General features: G+C 47.5%; 4 protein-coding genes across 16 annotated transcripts in view; 2 read left to right on the top strand and 2 right to left on the bottom strand.

The window, feature by feature from the left end:
• Nucleotides 1-18,081, top strand: part of Svil (Supervillin) — a 95,358-nt gene that overhangs the window by 74,317 nt on the left and 2,960 nt on the right. For 8 of the 10 annotated variants that reach the window (XM_070280214.1, XM_070280217.1, XM_070280215.1 and 5 more), the window contains 5 exons: nt 8,099-8,351; nt 8,428-8,577; nt 17,086-17,227; nt 17,285-17,783; nt 17,888-18,045. In XM_070280214.1, the coding sequence (XP_070136315.1) occupies nt 8,099-8,351; nt 8,428-8,577; nt 17,086-17,227; nt 17,285-17,783; nt 17,888-18,045 (1,202 nt within the window). Of the gene's footprint in view, nt 1-8,098; nt 8,352-8,427; nt 8,578-8,782; nt 8,935-15,820; nt 15,988-17,085; nt 17,228-17,284; nt 17,784-17,887; nt 18,046-18,081 lie in introns of those variants that run through there. The other 2 variants (XM_017252797.3, XM_070280218.1) reach the window with 2 other exon arrangements.
• Nucleotides 451-1,410, bottom strand: LOC108133227 (uncharacterized). The gene is made up of 2 exons (XM_017253074.3): nt 930-1,410; nt 451-876 (listed from the first exon to the last, which is right to left on the bottom strand). Exons 1-2 carry the CDS (start codon nt 1,335-1,337, stop codon nt 529-531), a joined length of 756 nt encoding a protein of 251 aa, XP_017108563.2. The 5' UTR covers nt 1,338-1,410; the 3' UTR covers nt 451-528.
• On the bottom strand, nt 1,944-4,070 carry Cyp4d20 (Cytochrome P450 4d20). Its single transcript, XM_017252970.3, has 5 exons — nt 3,712-4,070; nt 3,264-3,650; nt 3,074-3,143; nt 2,822-3,018; nt 1,944-2,765 (listed from the first exon to the last, which is right to left on the bottom strand). The coding sequence occupies exons 1-5, from the start codon at nt 3,872-3,874 to the stop codon at nt 2,059-2,061; spliced, it is 1,524 nt and encodes a 507-aa protein (XP_017108459.2). The 5' UTR covers nt 3,875-4,070; the 3' UTR covers nt 1,944-2,058.
• Nucleotides 11,324-14,406, top strand: LOC108133197 (uncharacterized). 4 transcript variants are annotated; one of them, XM_070280041.1, is made up of 2 exons: nt 11,324-11,517; nt 13,032-14,406. In XM_070280041.1, exon 2 carries the CDS (start codon nt 13,134-13,136, stop codon nt 14,097-14,099), a length of 966 nt encoding a protein of 321 aa, XP_070136142.1. In that variant the 5' UTR covers nt 11,324-11,517; nt 13,032-13,133; the 3' UTR covers nt 14,100-14,406. The 4 variants fall into 4 exon arrangements, with proteins under 4 accessions (XP_070136142.1, XP_017108525.2, XP_070136141.1 ...); XM_017253036.3 differs by lacking the exon at nt 11,324-11,517 and adding an exon at nt 12,424-12,835; XM_070280040.1 differs by lacking the exon at nt 11,324-11,517 and adding an exon at nt 12,424-12,886.

Genomic DNA, 18,081 nt, shown 5'->3' with positions numbered 1-18,081 from the left:
ATAAGCCACAGTCTAGGCCTTGCTGTGGACCCAACAGGTGTTCGTCTCTGGTCCAAGTGGTCTTTGTTTTCCGCCGCTTTCAGGTTCTCGGCGGCCCTAGTCGTCGTCCAAAATGGTCAGAGACATTCGAATAGAAAAGCCGCCACCGCCAGAAGAAACAAAGCCAAAGCCACCACAGCCATAAAAGCCAAACGTGTTCAAGCAGATAGTCTTCTGCTTTGTGCCCTAAATGGAGGTATTACCATTCTGGCTGCCTCTCCAATCTCCTCAAGATTCCTGCTGCCATTTCTTCAAAGTTTTCATGCCATTTTTTTTATCAGAATGGTCTCCTAAAACTATTCATTAATCAAAAGTGTTTCCGATAAGAGGTGTGGACACACCTCCAGATGATGGGGGAGATAGGGTCATCGAGTGGTGGAGGAGAGCTAACAAATGAGTGGAAGACCAGGCTTTGTTTTCTCGTTTTCCAAGTAGTTGTTTAATTCGGAAACCCTTCCCCTAGAAAGTGGTTCTCCCTGACCCCCGTGACTAGTTCAACAAGTTTAGGAGCTGCTTGAACTGATCCTCCATGTTCAAGGGACTGTCGGTGGTGGTGGGCGCCTCTGTTGCGGGAGCCTCTGTGGTGGTGGTGGTGGTTGTGGTCGTGGTAGTACTCGTACTGGTACTGGTGGGCATGGGCTTCGGCTTCGCCCGTCCATCCAGGCAGGCCTGCAGGTAGTTGTAGTTCCTGGCCGTGGACTCCACATAGCGACGCTCCGCCTTGCGGACGCACTGCTCGTGATGGAGGTCCACCACCCGGTAGCGCTCCTGCAGAATGCTGGCCGACTCTGTGGCGTTGCCGGAGATGCTGTAGGTGGAGACCGTGTTGTTGGAGCCCTGAAAGGAGAAGGGTTAGTTTTCCACTCCTTGCCGACCCTCCAGAGACTCACCACATTGGCGTGGCAGTTGAGGGAGTCGAGGGTGCCGTTGATCGTGTTGCATGCCCTCAGCTCCTGGCAGACGCGCTCGCCACTCCTCTCGATGCTCCGGCGCGTGGGCAGGAAGTCGGTGTCGATGCCATGACGCGAGTCCGCGGCCTGTTTGGCGCAGCCGCTGTAGTCGCCACTGTAGAGCTCCGTTATGGTGTTGGACTCGCCGATGTAGCCGCCGAAACAGGCCACCGAGGCGAAGGGATCGCGACGCGTAACCCGCGAGGTCAGGAACAGGTGCGTGAGGCTGTCCTGGCTGGGCAGGCCCACGTAGGGAGGCAGGGGCCGGCTGATGGCCTCACCAGACGTGGCTAGACCCAGTAGGGCGATTGCGATCGCGACAAAGACTGACATTTTCAGGGCGGACATTGCGGAGGAGATGCTCTAGTCTCTAGTCTCTAGACTCTGAGATGGATACACTTTTGACGCATTCTGTCTGGCTGGGATGGCCTTTTATATGCGAATCCGGCCGATGCGGCTGACAGGCACGGGACGATAAGCCTGTTATGTTATTTCCTTTCGCGATATCTGATAAGAGATTTGGTATCTGCTAGCTGGTTTTGCAAAATCTTTCTATCGGCTTGGCGCATTATCTCTTGGACCAACAGAGCACCACAGATAAGCCCTAGATCCGGCCGGTTGGAGTGATTGAATTAGGATCGCCTTGGATGCTCCATTTCCGAGAAATGAGTGACTCCCCCAATTGCATCTCCCCCTGCAAGTGACGTCAATAAATTAAATTAAATTGCCGTAATAACCGGTGTGAAGTCGGCCTGTCCGAGTAGCAAGCATAAATGTTTGCCGAAAACAAATACTGGGAATAGTTTATGGCGCGCCACGCTCATCCGCTACTCAAATAGCTCTTGTTTGGGGGCCTAATTATACGATCTTGGCAAATATTTGTCCAACTTTCGAGGAGCTCGAGTCAGGCGGGTGAGTCGCAGTGCGCCGCGTCCGATTGTAACAAGTGAGTAATTCTGATTCTGAAGACTTTATTCCTAAACTACAATATAAGCTCTTAAGTAATATATCACGACCATTCCCGAACCCAAACCCCTAAAACCTAGTGGAGGATAGAACCCCCCTCTTATCAAACCCTCGGCCTCAACCCCACATTGATGCCCGAAGAGGAGCGCAGAATAAAGTTCATCATGGGCTTTAGGTCCTCGCCCAGGGGTAGCAGCTCGTAGCTCCTCAGCACCTTGCTGATCATCGCCTTCATCTCGAGGACGGCAAACTTCTGGCCGATGCAGTTCTTCGGCCCGGCGCTGAAGGGCACATAGGCGAAGGTCTCGTGGGCCTCCTCCTGCCCCTCCAGGAAGCGCTCGGGCTTGAAGCTCAGGGGATCGGGAAAGTGGTCCGGATCCCGGTGGGCGAAGTAGAGCACCAGGTAGATGCTCGTGTCGGCCGGGATTGTCTGCTCGCCGACCTTGATCTCCCGCTGGGTGTGTCTGCCGATGGCGGGCACGGCCGGATAGAGGCGCATGGTCTCCTTGATGACGCAGTCCAGGTACTTGAGGTTCTGCAGCAGGGCCTGGGTGACCGGAGACTCGGGGTCCGGACCCAGGACGTCCAGCAACTCCTCGTAGATGCGCTGCTGCACCTCCGGGTGGCGGGCGATGGCGTACAGGGCGTGGGATACCCCGCTGCTGGTGGTGTCGTCGCCCTCGAACATAAACGTGTCCACCTCCTCGCGGATGTCGGCGTCCGTCAGGGACTCGCCGTTAATGGAGACCTGCAGGAGGATGTCCAGCAGAGCCATCTGCGACTTACGCCCGATCTCCGCATCACCCAGACCTATCACCAAGAAAGAGAGTTAGTTGTGGTAGTATTTATGGTTGTGGTTCACCTACTCAGTGGCCTGTAGCTGCCGTCGGCTATCGCCCGCTCCACAGTGGATCGCCTCTCCCGGATGACCTTGTCGGTGAAGTGGTGCATGACGCGGATGTCGTCCAGCAGCTTCCGATAGAGCAGGGGCGCCGCCAGGGGAAACAGCCAGTCGAAGCGCTGCGAGAACTTGAGCATCCGATTGGGCTGGATGTAGACCACACTGGAAGGAAGTTGGGAGAGGGTTAAGTGGTTCACAGGAGGGTGATATGACCCACCTCTTGAGCGCCTTGATGTAGGGGAAGTCGGGGTCGTTTTGGGCATTCACCTGCACGCCCATGGCAGCCTCTAAAGGGTGGAGATTTTCAAAACTTAGTAGTTGTTGGATGGAGGGCAGAGTCTATTCCATTAGCACCGCTTAGTAAGACGCTCACCTGACCCGGCTCACCCCCTAGCTAAGCACCTCACCTGTGATCACATCCAGCGCCGCCAAGGACACGAACTTGAGCATGTCCACCGGTGTCTTCCCATCCGCCACTGGGCGGAGCTTCTCCACCATTATCCCACTGCTCCGGTCCATGATCTCCACGTAGTGCTCCAGGACGGTGAAGTGGAAGGCGTGGGTGAAGGCCTTCCGCCGCGAGTGCCACTTCCTGCCCGTGCTGAGGAGCAGGCCGTCGTTGAGGAAGGGTCGCAGGAACTTGTACAGCTGCCCCTTCTCCAGCAGGGTGGTACTGCCCAGGATGTGTTCAAACTGCCGGAGGTCCTTGGTGTAGATCAGGGACTCCCCGAGTACCCACATCCGAAAGGTCTTGCCATACCGCTCAAACTGCTCCCCCACCCACTGGATGATGTCTGCAAAGGTTGTAGGTCATGAGACAAGATCGGAAGGAGGGCTTCTCTCCGAAGGACTCACTCTCGGCCCCCAGGTGGAGGGCTTGCAGGCCACAGCCGAGGATCGGCAGCGACAGCGGCCCCGTGATCTTGGAACTCTCCAATGTGGCAACGCGCTGGCGCTTGCGGGCAAAGTCCCAGGTCAGGAGCAAGATCAGAGTGCCAGCTATCAGGGTCAGCAACATGTTGTTGTCGTTGTTGTTGGGTTTTTCACGAACTTCCCTGGCGATTAAGGCTGTGGGCTGTTTAAAGATTCACTTTCGGCGTTGTTGTCGCCGCCGCTTTTGTCGCTCAACTGGCGGGCACCAGCTCCGATAGCCGCCCGCTTGACCAGCCAAGCGCGATTTCGGTTTCAAAAAAACTATATATATTGCGCACTGATACCATATAGAATGGGGCTTCACTTGGGGCTCGTGCTCTGAGAGTGGAAGCTCTCGGCGGGGAACCTGTTTTTGAAACTGAAAAGTTTCAAACTATTGGAAGTTGCAGCTCTCAGGTCTCGCTATTCATGGCTTGCATTGCGAATTAAGTGAGCGTTTAATTCTAACAAATTTTAAGGTCGTCAATGGCTAGCGGGAGGGGTGGTGGTAGGTGGTAGGATGTATATAAATACAGTACAGCCTCGAAAAAGGCTCCTAGTTGGGTGGAAATATAGCGAAATTAGAGTTTCGAGGTATATATAGCCTCTGATGAGTAACTTGAGTGCCTTGGTGAAAAATATTAAATTAAATCCACTTTTGAAATGGTCTTTTAACTTATCGATCACTGTAGTTTGACAATATATATAGCTGATAATAAAAATGCAGCTCGTTTTTTAATTATTCCATCAAAAGCCCATCAAAAGACAGCTGGTATTAAGTAGCCAAAGTGCGACTTGTAATAGTAAGTATCTAGTAATTGTACAGGGTAATTAAAAATATTTTTTAATACTCAATACTCGAATCATATATGTCCCCTGGTCCCCTTATAGCCACAATAACCCTCTAAAGTCTAGATTCTAGACAACACAGCTGCGACAATCGAAGCGAGGCTAGACCCCGAACCTGCCCTTAAAAACAAACAAACAAATAGATTCCCGACTTTAATTTTAAATAAAAGCAGGAAAGCAAATCTACTAAGTCTGTTTATTATCATCGTTTTCTTTAAATAATAACCATTTTTGCGAGTGACGTTCCTCAGTTGAATGGACTGACTCCAGTTCTGCTGAGCCAACTCGTTGAACTTGACGGCAGAGTTCATTGGAGTTGAAAAGGTAGTTGCCCCAGCCAACTAGAAGAGGGAGCCGAAGTACTGGAGACAACGAGTACATTCCCTTCGCGGTCAATTAAGGTACTCGAATGACATCCGCACTTGTTCTCCAAGCCAGTGTCTCTGGCTCTGGGTCTGGGCCTGGCCGAAAAACCAAAACAAGATACCAAAAATGTCAAAAAGCGGGAAAGGCATGAGAGTCGATGACGCCACAAGAACGGTAAACGGGAGTGTCTTCGTTGTATCTGACCGATACATAGATACAAAAGTAACAAAGAAAAGAAAAGCATAAAAGCCGGCAAGAAATCGTTGACTCACGATATTCCCAGGGGAACTGAACCTGAAAGCGGAAGAATTCAATGCGGGTTGGGGCTGGTAGTTAGGGGGGGCAGGGAAAACTCAATCAATACTAGGTACGCCCAACCCCCCTAATTGGGGAAACCCGTGACAGGCACGTAGCCAGCCAACCGAAAGGCAAACCCACCTCCTCGGAGATGGCTGCATCCAAGACTCATCCACCTCTCCAGCCATCTAGAGTTTGGCTCTTTGTTTGGTTTGCCAAAAAAAAACGCATGTTTCCTGCTTCCGCTGCAGTTCCAGCCAGTCACTCTACTGCCATCTGTCGGCGCCTCCCAGACACCCACACACCAGACCAGCTGGCTCATCCCTCGCAGAGTTCACCACCCCCGGGGCAGAACTTTTTTTGGCCATCGACTCCCGGACAAAGCTGGGTTTGTTTTGACGCAGTCGGTTACCCCCGGCAACCGGCAAGCGTGTCTGGGAGTCCTGCTTACTCACTGGGGGGTGTAATCCACCAGACAGCACGTGCCAAGGATACTGCGCCGGTCTGTAAGTCAGCTGATGAGGAAAGTTCCGCAACATGGTTGCCAAACTCATGATGTTTCTAAACATAATTCGGTTTAGAAATCTTCCACCTCATAGGTCACTGAATCGCTCTCAAACCTTGATCTTAAAGGTGAAATTTTTACCTTGTAACCCCGTCGAAACTATTGCTATGTTGGCTCGAATGGCCCGACAAGAGAGACAAGAGCCAAGTGGCTGAAAAACAAAAGAGACTCTGAGACACGCTGTAGGCCCATGTTGACGTTGTAATTTAACGTCATTACCATCCTCCGCCCTCCAGGGCAACCTCTTCCCTGAGCCCCTGAAGCGGAAAAACACTGCGTGGGAAAGTCAAAGGCGAGCGAACTTGAATCCCCCAGAGATCCAGTCCGAGTCTGAAATGTTCATTAGCTTTTGAAGCTCAACACTCTATATGATTTCGCTTTCTGGCACAATAAGCATATATTACATAAGCGAATTTCTGCTTACCTGGTGGATGACTTGAGAAATAGCTGACATATCAGGGGAGGTATTTGGACACTTGCACTTGGAAATAAGGGGTATACCTTTGGGGAATTTATTGGAGGTCTTTCTAGTTTGATTTAGAAAGGTATATAGTCTTTTTTGTAAAGTGTCTGCTATTCTAGCCATTAGATATCAGTCTCATATTAAGTACCTATTTCATTTGCGGTCTGAAGCTTCTGTTGGAAATATATGTGTTGTTTTCAGATCAGATGTTATTATTATAAATGTTTTATAGTTAACCTTGTTCGAAACCGCTTAAACCCAGGGACGTTGATTTATTGTATTTCTCTTCATATATACAAGTACCCCTGACTGGCCAGAGAAGTAGCAGCGAGTATTCTCCGCATAATCATCTCGTATTTCTGCATAAATTTTCAACACCTCGAGTGGAACCTGGGAGCACTTACAGCTTCATTAGTTTGACGTGACGGGCTCATAAACAGAAGATCCACACCAGCTCTCTGTGGCGTGCAATTATTTATGCCGCGGCAAATAGTTTATAAAACAATTCATTTTGTTATATCATTAAGGCCTCTTAGTCGGAGCTCCACAACTAAAGCTATAGCTATAGCTATAGAGATGGCGTGATCACTCTTAGTCTTTCTCCATTCACTTTGGATGGCGAAAAAATTTAATTACCTCACTGAGACTGGGTCTGGGTGCTGGGTACTGGGTAATTGAATTACAAAATGTGCCCCCCCTCCAGAGCCGAAAGAAGCGATCAACGATCCTTGGAATGGCTTATAATTATAGTCCTCTAGTCCTCTCTGCTGGCCACCGTTTATTGGCTTTTATTGTGGGAGTGGTGCTGGCCACGAGCTTATGCCGCACCCATAAGCTTTGGCACTCTAACTAATTGCTTGCTAAACGGTTTCCAAAGGGCAATTAGTGCATTAGAATCATCAGCCATCGAGGAAGTCTAGGGCAGGGTCCCTGCTGACGTCCAATCGCGTGTCTCGCCTTTGACCTTTGGGGGTCTGCCTTCCTCCCACTCCAAAATCCATTCACCAATGTCCTGTATTTGTTTGCAGTTTCTCGTAATATTCCATTAAATTCTGAAATTCTTAGACAGCTGGTCTGAACCTCTCCTCCAGGTAGAACCTAAAATCTCGTACACCTGGCCGGCCCACAGTTTCCCTTGAAAGCATTTCCCAAATTAATATGCAATTTGGCTGTCAGCGGTGTGTTTGCTTACCTGCCACTTCGACAGGTACTAAGCTCCTGCTTCGGCCTAGGATAGGTATCTTCTGGACCTGGCCATGCTGGTATTGGCCTTTATTTCCATTTTTTTCGCCGAATCGGAGCTCATTCGTCTTTGTTCGCTCGCCGCGTGCAGTCCACCTTTAGCATCTGGACCAGACTTCCCTCCCAGAGGCAGAGACAGTGGTGAGTGGTGTTCTCGATCCAACATCCAAACGAGTTCCCGGCTGACTAATAATCGCCGTCTTCTGGGTAAACTTTTGTGAATAAGCCACCTCGATCTCTACAAGCAGGGTGGCAGGAAACTGAGACCTTGTCTTATCGAGAACCCCCAGCCAGTCTCCCATTAAAGGAGAAAGTTTGGACCTCATAGAGTAGACCTCTTCCTGGTCATTCTCTTCAAAGAAGAACGGAAAAGTCCCCAACTCTCATTAGTGGCCGGGAAAATTCCAAGTCACGAGTTTCCTATAATGGGGAGGTTGGAGATGTGGAAATGGGAACGAACTGAACTGCCCATGCAGTGCATTTGTATCTCGCAGATACGCACCTTATGCGAATGATTCACCAGCTTATCATTTTATTTTCTATTGCAGCAACACCGTTGCGAAAAGCAAAAGTCACTCGGCCATATCATCCGGCATCGGCCTTGGTCCCCAGCTGCCCCCCATTGGAGCCAGTGGATTTGTGAAGTTGCGTCATGTAGCCAAGGAGGCTGACAACACCACCACCAGTAGCAGTAGCAGCACATCATCAGCCAAGAATACGCCAGAGAAGTCCAAGGATCAGGATCCCGCAGACGCTTCTCAATCCTTGCAAGAAGCCCAACATTCATCAGAAGAGACTGAGGTGAGTTTTACTTCAAAAAATAAGATCTGAATGTGTATCTCTGAATGACATTTCAACCCAATCCCCACTAAACCAGGTCATGGGCCCGGATCAGCGTTCGATCGCCAAGACCGGCTCGATCGCGGAGCGCTTGGCGGCCCTGCAGAAGAGCGGCGAGGATGACTGGAAGAAGCGAATCTCGAAGCGCGACGAGGTCGACGATGTGCGCCGCGAAAACTTTGTAAACGTGAGTACCACTCCGCAGTAATACCTGGTGTCTGGTGGACGATCTGAAATACAAACATGCGTTACCGTTTGGCCGTTGGGTTAAGCGGTGGAGCATGCACCACCACCATCATCTTGGTGGTGTTGCGTTCAAATCGCTTCCTTATTGCTAATCGTTTTGTTTATCGTTATTGTTGCGCTTTTCTGTTATTTCTGCAATGCCTCAGAAATGTTGTTTGCCGATCGAGAGTGGCGGGCGAGCGTGAAACCTGGCGGCAATGACATAATAATGCGAAAAGTGCAAGTGATACCTGAACGCACTCTCGGTACCTGGTGGGGGAGGTGAGATGTGGTTTTTTCCGCGGGATAGGAGCCTTGGAGCGGCTATATTAGAGATAAAGTGGCTTGTTTATAATTCTGGGAAGTGCAAAGATTCTTAGGCCTCTAATCTGTGTTTATATTATAAATATTTTATAACATAATCCCAATATTCTTGAAGTAGTAAGGGAAATATTTAAAAAGTAAGGCTATTTGAGGTAAAGAATGACTAATACTGCTAGTGATAGATGAGGGTACGTTTATAAAATAAAATAAAACATTTATTTAACTAAAAGACATAGAAGTTACCTTTAATTTATATATTTTATTCCAATTTTTTAATTTTTTATCAAAAATCCACTTATTTTACACAAATTCTACAAACATCAAATATATATATTGCATACTTTTGGGCCTCGCATGTTGTGGCGCCATCTAACGAGTGCGTTTCTTTTTAACGACTAGCCCAAACGAAATCGAAAACCTTGATTGGTGAAGAGGAAGTGCAGGTTTGGTAGCTAATTTCACCTGCCCGAAAGTGTTGCTTGCTCTTGGCCAATATTTATGGACATGACCACTCCGCTCGTGGCTCCGTGCCATTGCCACTTAGTCAGTTAGTCCGGTGCTGGGCGTGAAAGTTTAGTGAACTCTTTCCGCTGTCGCGCCCCTTTTCTTTCGTTTCCAATTAAACGATTACTTCTGGCTACTAATTATGCGGGTAGTCCACACCTCCCCCCCTAATCACATTTAATTAGTTGCAACGCCCGTCATCTGTCAGAGATGGCTTCGTGGATCTGTGCTGGAAGAAAGAACTTTGAGGAAATCATGTCAGAGGCATCTTCTGACCCGATCTTCTGACTTCTGAGCTAGTTCCAGAAGCCAATCCCCCGCCCAGATCCCGAGTCAAATTAGTTTGGAAGTGCTGTCGCTTTCGTTATTGTTGCCACAGCTGTTGCTGTTTCAGTTTTCAGTTTATGGCTTTTGTTGGAAAATTACAAGCTGCCTGGCACTGGCTTTCCATTCCGTGAAGCTCTTTCCTATCTCAAGTTTAGATTCTAAACAGTTCCAAGTAAAATAACATTGATGTTGATGTTTGATGTAAACATGGAGTTCATCAGATTTCTTATAGAGTCACCTCGCAAGATCTGGTACGGTACCCTCATTTTCCGCCACACGACACTTGACGCCCATTACACAACAATTTATTTAAAATTAAGATGGATTTCTATTCTCCAGCCCCCGCTAGAGTTCTGGGCGACCCATTTTTCTCTGCTCTGATGGTTAAGCCCTTCTGGGTCCCCGGCGTGTGTCACTCTGGAAAGAGAAATCCAGCAATTTAGTACAATTTATCAGGCCATGATCGCAAAAGGCACATAACAATGGCTTGGACTTGAACTGGATGGTGTACAGAACCCATCTCTCAGAGGACCAGGAGAGCATCCAGGCTGCCAACTTGCATTTGGCCATAATTTTCTAAACCTGCCCCTGTCGTCGTGGGCCGAGCCAGCCAGTTTTTAGAACCCAGCCAGCTTACTATATGCTATTATTTCTTGTTTAAGGGCCCACCATTTGATCTCTGTCTCGATCTTGAACGTGCTCATCTCCCCAGCTCGTAGCCAGCAGGCCTGGTTGGCTGGCAGCTCGTTTTCCTTCTGCCTTCTGTTGTAAATTGTTTTGTAAATTTGATATACTTGCAGTTTCTTGTGGCGCGTTCCGACCTCAACTTCATTATCATTGTTGTTGTTGGGATGGTTGGGATGATGTTGCGGCTGCTGCTGTACTTGTTCATTAGTCCATGCCCTTGTTTTCTTTTCTTATTTATTTTTTTTTTTATAAACTTCTAAAATCAACTGCTGCCCTCTCGGGTCTCTTCTTTTATCTGCCCATGTATCTGTATCTGTGTCCGCGAATGTATCTGTATCTGGCCGTTTGTATCTACAAGCTGCAAGCATTCGGAATGGCCTGCCAGCCTGCCTGGCCTGGCCTGCCTGCTTATTGCTGATTATTTTTATTGCTTCTGTGTGTGATTCATTAATTTTCGAAAAGATAAGGTGGCGTGTCGTCTAGTTCCGTTGGCTCTCTTTCTCTGAAGATCCGATCTTCTGGTGCCATCGGTGCTATTGAATTTTTAGACCATTACATCATTGTCGAACCTGCATTGGTTTATTTTTAGTTAGTTGGGCCTCCTTGGCTGCGTTTTTGGCTGGTGAGTCACTCGAACTTTGGCAGATGACTGCCAGACTGTGGCATCCTCGCTGGGGCACTGACCTCAGAGTATCTTTTCTCTAAAAAGCCTACAATATCCAAATGCATTTAAAATAAACTAATTTAGTTTTGCAAACCGTAGATGGCTTTGAAAACACTTCCTCTTTTCGCCGAGTGCAGTTCGCTCTCCCGAGTACGCTTCCCGATGCCAAGCCGGCTCTGGGATCTCGCCAGCCGACCGACTCGATGCAGTCCCAGTCGCGACTCTAAGGCATGCGGATCGCACCACTCGCTGCTGCGCCACACCCAAGTCTGGCTTTAGTGGCGGGTTATTGTTATTGTTTTGCATTATTACTCGACTCTGCCATCTCTGCCGGCTTCAATTGACATTAAAATTGATAAGCTGAGACTGAGACTGAGACTGAAACTAAAACTAGAGGCGAGTTGCATAAAAAGTGATGCCAAGTGGTTTCCTGAGTTGCATAAACTGTGCCCCAGCAGGAAGACAGTTGGTGTATATTAGTGTCTTTATTTTGTATATGTCTGGCATTCGCCGATGGCATTAAAAAAAAGTGAAAAGTGAATTGGAATTGGAATAATTTAATAAAAAATAATCGCCACAAGAAAGTGTTTCAAGGCTGACCTCCCACTGGCTGTCAGCTGTCAGCCACCACCCACCCACCATGTGAAGCTTTCTCGAGAGGCGACTGTCAAAATAGATTTTTGAAGAAATGAAATCTTAAAAGTGACCGCAATCTTCTGGCCATTACAAATCTTAGAGAATCTATAGAGAAATAAACCCACGCAAAAATACACTCATAAATACTATATTATGATGTGCAACTTACAGAAAGATGACACAAATTCTAGGGGCGGAAAATCAACAATTAGCAACAAATTCCCATAAATCACAAAGCGACATCGGTTGTTGGGGCTGTTCGTGATGCTCTCGTTCTAAATTGGGTTTGTTTACCTACGTGAGCTGTTTGCATATGTCGCCAGAGTCTGATAAACAAGGCAAATATACATACCTCGTAATGGAGATGGAGGTAGAGGAGTGAGGCCAGACAAAGGATGGCCAAAGGGTCGAGTGGCCCTTCTTCCAACTCTCTTTCTTGAGCTTGACCCAAGGAGAAGAATAAAGGCATCTTCAGATTGCGAAAAAGAATTCTGCGCAAGTGCGGCAGGCTGGAGAGAAGAGAGAGGCCATCCAACTCAACGAAAGAGACTCCCAAAGCCCCAGCAGGGAGCTGTCTTCCTGAAATAAGAGGCTTAAGGGGAGTGCCAGTAGAAGAAAGTATCTTTATATCCCTAAAGAAGACAGAGCCAGAAGAATAAAACTACAAAAATTATGTTTTTAAAATAAAAAGAGAAAAAAGAGAAATCATTTTTAACCAAAAACCCCAAGCATGCGACCCACTGTGCCTCTGTGATTCGCTTTCGTCAAGTTTTGGGGCCCAGATCGGCTGCTTCGCTGGCGTCGTCGGCACTTGGTTTCAAAAAGAGAACGACCGCGAGGCGCAACGGAATACAAAAGGCGCCGAAAGCCGAAAACTGAAAACCGAAAACTGAAACCGAAACAACGATCCCCCCCACAAAATATTTGCAAAAATAAAAGCAAATAAATAAAGCGTTATGGTCACTAAACTATAAATAAAGGCTTTTAAAATATTAAGAGTAATGTGAAACGCCAAACGGAGGCCAACTCTTGTCTAGAAAGGTGCGAAAGGATGCAGTGCAGTGGGAGATCAGTACAAGTGAACTTTTAGCAACAAAATATATGAAATATTAAATGAACTATGGACTTGGTACCTTTCCAACAGCGAATGCCAGTTGTAAAATTAATGGAAAACATTGCAAAATAAATAGCCATTAATTAGAGCTTTAATATTTTGCAATGTTTTCCGTTCTTTCAAATCAATAAAACCCATAATAATACTCCTCCAATAACAGTGCGAGTGATGTCATAATAGACCATTACCCTTTATCAGAAACTGCAAAAACGATATCAGTGGAGAGGCATAATAAAAGTTAATATTGCCAAGTGAGAGTGTCATGGCCAGCATGGCGGACTATATGGACTACTTGGACACGGCCAGGGAGTGGGCCGAGTGGCTGCCATACCTGCTGGTCGCCTACGTAGTCCTCACCCTAGTGCCCAAGTCCCTGGTGAGGATGAAGCGCTTTGCGGACGCGGACTACGAGGCCCACAGGAACCACTACCATCGCTGCTACGGCCCGGAGCTGTGCTGCCATGTCCTGGCCCAGGAGCAGGCCTCCGGAAAGGTCAAGCCCAAGGCGAGAAAACCAGTTACCAGGGTCTACCCTAAAAGGCAGCAAGTCCAGGCGAAGGAGGAATTAGCGCCGCCGGTTCCAGCGCCCGTGAAGAGGAGTAATGTCACCAAGATTGCGCGAATGTTCGAGTCGGGAAACACGCGGCAGGTGAGCAGGGTGGCCCCTGAGATCCGGCTGCCTGAGATCCGGATGTTCGGGGCCAGCGACGACTCCCGCGACTCGACACCCTGCGCCTCCAGGAAGCCGAGCATTGCCAGCCAGCTCAGTGCCCAGCTGCAGCACATCGAGCAGTCAATGCACCTCTGGCAGGAGCTGGAGGAGGAGCCGGGCACCAAGAAGACGACTTCTTCGCACAGCGACTGGGAGCCGATGGCTGTGCCGGTGGCCAGGCGTACGAGGGGCACCTCGGCCACTCCCTCAACCGCATCGCCGCTATCCAGTTCCCCCGAAGCAGAACCCTCATCGCCGGTTCTCCTGAGGAAGCCTCCATCCCTGTGCCTCCAGACCAGTATGGAGGATATATTTCAGGTGATTGCCAGGAGCGCCGAGGAGCCGGAGGAGCCACGCAACCTCAACTGCTTGTCGCCAGTGACCAGCATCGATGAGATCCTCTCGGAAAGGCGGTTCTCTCGGACACTCTCCGCCTACTCCATCACCGATCTGCTCAACGAAGAGCAGTCCTCCTCGGTGGATGAATCGGTATTCCTCAACGAGTCTATATGTTAGATGGAAGTCCCTGAAAGTGCCATTCTCTGATGGTTTCCCCTGCATTTTGTTTGTTTAAACGACGGATGTTTTAAGCAAATCAAAGTAAAGAAAGCTCACTTAGTTGGCCGTACTTAGTGTAGTAATTGTGTAAATGTTTCTTTGTTTGTTTCATCATGCGAACCGTACTGCTAAACTAATCAACTGATAGAGAGTATAATATGAAAATTGTGAATTTGTAGTATTAATATTATTGTTAGATCTATGAAATTGTATCAAATGCAACACAAACACACTACAAAATATAAGAAATAAACCTCAATATATACATATTCGTAAAAACAGAACCCATTAATTGCATAGCTAGTATGCACAGCTGTCAGTAGTCTTCATTTCTATCCCCACGATACAGCTGCTGAATATTTCTCTAGTGGTTTCTAAGGTAAAAGTCTCTTAAAAGTTTACACATTTCGTAATCATCGAAGCGCGTCTTGGCCGCAAACTCAATTTGTCAAATAAATTGACGCAAATCAAGTCTCTGCAGCGATCATTAATTATAAATTGGAATATGGGGTAGAGAGATTCGCCGCAAAATCATTGTGATGTGTTTTTTTTTTTTGATTGATTTGATGGAGCGACCACTTGCTGAGCTGGAAGATCCGTCCACCCGGCAGTGAAAGGCCTGGGCTTTGCATTCTTCGCTGGCCACTCAACTCTGGAACTCTGGAGACTGCAACTGACCAGCCAACAATGAAGATATAGGCTTATCACTGAAAGGAAAGACTACTTCCCAACAAGTGCTGATTAATAAAAAGCACCCATATCCATTAATACTTCCATGGCCATGTCTGCTATTGAACTTGGAGTGGATTAGTGGCCCAAAATAATAACCAAATTCCTCAAAACTATATGCTAATTTTAGCATTTTCAGTACAAATGTAAATAAAGTGACGCAAATAGGCAAATAGTGGAAACAACAAACTGGCAATAAAATATTATAAATTGGCATTTATTTGCTGAGATTCTGTGGCGTCATACTCTTTTTTGGTGATGTTGGTTTTGGGTTTTCAGGTAAAGTGGCTTTTGTCTTTAGAGTTCTCAGTTTGGAGTCCCATCTCGGTTAAGGAAACTGCCGTGGCACACTCTCTTCCGCGCCCCATTAGCTCTTTATACCAGGTCTTTATGTGCTTTATCAATTTATATTGGATGATTCATGGTCTGTTTTGGATGACACACTCGGAAATTCGAGAGAAGTGTATGGAAAGGGGAGTGAGCTGAGTTCGTCAAGGTTGGGACTACTCTACATATGTTTATCTGTTTGGAGAGCCCTGATTTTTAATAAAAGACTGAAATGAGCATCTAAAATTGCATAATGCAAGCTAATAAATATTATTTACAATAAAATTAACAAAGATTGTTTGGTTCTCTTCAATGAATAAATGAAAGATAAGATTAATTATGCCTTGACACTTTTCGAACGTAAACAAAGCCAACAGGAGACCACACCCTATAAAGACGAATAGGCATACCATATCTCCCTATCGAACTACTACCCAACACACTGAAAGAAACGCATCAGAGGCACTAGATCTACTTGGTAGTGTTTGGTGTGGAATTATTTTTCTGTGCAGCTCCCCTTATCTAATCGTATGACTGGCACTGTCTCAAACTGAAGCTCTCGAGCCCCAGAGCTTCGGTCGGGGCGGGCAATTAGCCAAACGGCGATTGGCAGTCACCGAATTGGCATTGTGCTCGCAGTTGGTCTTTTTGCGCATCAATCCGCGGGTCACTAATGGAGGAGCGTACTTGGCACTGAGGCTGTTTTCAAGGTGCGCCCATCGCTGGAAAAAAGTAAACAAAATTAAAGGCAAAGTCGGTGGCAGTGGCTGGAATGGAAAAAGTAAAACTGGTAAAAGCTTTTTCCTTAAACAAACCTTTTATTGGGATTATAGCTAGAAGTGGTGGTAGCAGGTGGCTGACTCATGGGAACAACCCAGCGGTGAGGCCGGCCACTCGATAAGGCCGCGATTGTTGACCATATTTGTGGCTATTAAAATTTGTTAATTTCTTTATGGGTGGTTCAGTCTTTGGAAAGTGAACGTAATCACGATTGTCTCCTCTACTTTGGGACAAATATGAATATTCATTATACCCTTGCAGAGGGTATTATAATTTTGGTCAAAAGTGTGCAACGCAGTGAAGGAGACATCTCCGACCCTATAAAGTATATATATTCTTGATCAGGATCACCTCCTGAGTTGATATGAGCATGTCCGTCTGTCCGTCTGTCTGTCTGTCCGTTTCTACGCGAACTAGTCTCTCAGTTTAAAAGCTATCGTCTTGAAACTTTGCACACATCCTTCTTTCCTTTGCACGCAGTATATAAGTCGGAACGGCCAGGATCGGCCGACTATATCCTATAGCTGCCATATAACTGATTGATCGGAAATGGTATAACTTTGGTGTTTTTAGAGTTAGAGAGTTCAAATTTGACACTAGCTTCAAATTTGATTTGAGAGCTATTTTTGGCAAAACATTACGACATGCCAAATTTCATTAGAATCGGCCGACTATATCCTATAGCTGCCATATAACTGAACGATCGGAAATTACTCAACTTTTGTGTTTTTGAAGATAGAAAGCTGAAATTTAATACAGATTCTATTTTTGGTCCGTTGATCTAACGTACCAAATTTCATTAGGATCGGCCGACTATATCCTATAGCTGCCATATAACTGAACGATCGGAAATTCCCCAACTTTTGTGTTTTTGAAGATAGAAGTTTGGGATATTTTTAGGTTTGGTTTTTGTATTATATTAAATTGGGTTATATTATCATATTTTCATAAGGATCGGCCAACTATATCTGATGTTTGCGATATATATCCGGTTTTAACTGCAAGGGTATATAAACTTCGGCTCCGCCCGAAGTTAGCTTTCCTTTCTTGTTTTGGAGATCATCTTGAAACCGAATACTAAAATACACTGTATCTGTATCTCTTTCAGGAATCGCTCTCTTTGGCCCACTCGCTGTCGGACAAGCCGCTGCCCCCATCCCCGCTTATACCCACTAGCCTGGAGGGCGGCAAGGTATCCGACCGCCTCAGCCAACTCAAGTGCAACTCTGAAAACTGGAAGCAGCGGATAGGTAAGGCATCCTTAGTCCACAACAGTGACTTCAACTGAAAACTCCCATCATCCGCAGAACAAACCGATGCCAAGAAGTTCACAGTCGCTGGCCGGCTGCAGAAGAAGGCCCAGTCCCCCGTAGAGCTCCAGTTCGAGCGCTCGCCCAACGATGTGGCCAAGAAGTGCCCCATGCTGGAGGTGCGCAGCGCCAACCAGCCGCAGCTGGGCCTGGCCAAGAGCCCCTCCATGATGGTCACCACGGGCAGTGCTAGCACCAAAAGCACGCTGCGCAGCTTGAGTGTCAACCCGGAGGAGGAGGTGCCCAGCCTGAGCCGCTCCAACAGCAGCAGCTCGGACTCGGATGGGGAGCGAAGTGCTCCACAAACCGCCAAGCACAACAAGGAGCTGGCCAACAACAAGAGCGCCGCGGCACCCACCAATGTGGGGGCCAGGATTCTGGTTCCTCGTCTGGACGACAAGGAGACCTTTGAGAACTTCTTTGCCTCGGCGCCCAAGAAGGAGGAGACCGTGCAGCTTGAGATCAGTTCCTTCGACGACATCAAGCCCACGGAGCGGTAAGTTATCCACAAGGCTTCCCAGAACTACAATTTTTGGAAAACCAACAGCCTGATTTTAAAATTCAAATCTAAAATTCGTTTCGGTTTCTAATTTCTTTCAGCTTGGTGAGCAAGCGAAACGTGCAGGGACCCAAGGGACGCCGAGCTGCTCGCAATCCCCTCAAGAGTTTGGCCGCCCGCGAGGACATCAGCTCAGAATACACGGAAGTAAAGTCCGGAATAGCCGAGCGTGAACTCAGACGCCTTAAGCTGGAGTCATGTAAGTCATGTCTTCCATCGCCTAAGACTTGAACTA

The sequence above is a fragment of the Drosophila bipectinata genome, chromosome 3L, assembly GCF_030179905.1.
Source record: "Drosophila bipectinata strain 14024-0381.07 chromosome 3L, DbipHiC1v2, whole genome shotgun sequence".
NCBI classification, from domain to species: domain Eukaryota; kingdom Metazoa; phylum Arthropoda; class Insecta; order Diptera; family Drosophilidae; genus Drosophila; species Drosophila bipectinata.
Note: the sequence above shows the minus strand (reverse complement) of the source record. Positions and strands in the feature narration are given on the sequence as shown.

Coding starts and splice junctions, on each gene's coding strand:
- LOC108133227 (XM_017253074.3), bottom strand. CDS start 1,337: ATGTCCGCCCTGAAAATGTCAGTCTTTGTCGCGATCGCAATCGCCCTA. Junction 877..929: donor TCAACTGCCACGCCAATGTG/GTGAGTCTCTGG, acceptor TTCTCCTTTCAG/GGCTCCAACAACACGGTCTC.
- Cyp4d20 (XM_017252970.3), bottom strand. CDS start 3,874: ATGTTGCTGACCCTGATAGCTGGCACTCTGATCTTGCTCCTGACCTGG. Junction 3,651..3,711: donor CCTCCACCTGGGGGCCGAGA/GTGAGTCCTTCG, acceptor CAACCTTTGCAG/ACATCATCCAGTGGGTGGGG. Junction 3,019..3,073: donor TACATCAAGGCGCTCAAGAG/GTGGGTCATATC, acceptor ACTTCCTTCCAG/TGTGGTCTACATCCAGCCCA.
- LOC108133197 (XM_070280041.1), top strand. CDS start 13,134: ATGGCCAGCATGGCGGACTATATGGACTACTTGGACACGGCCAGGGAG.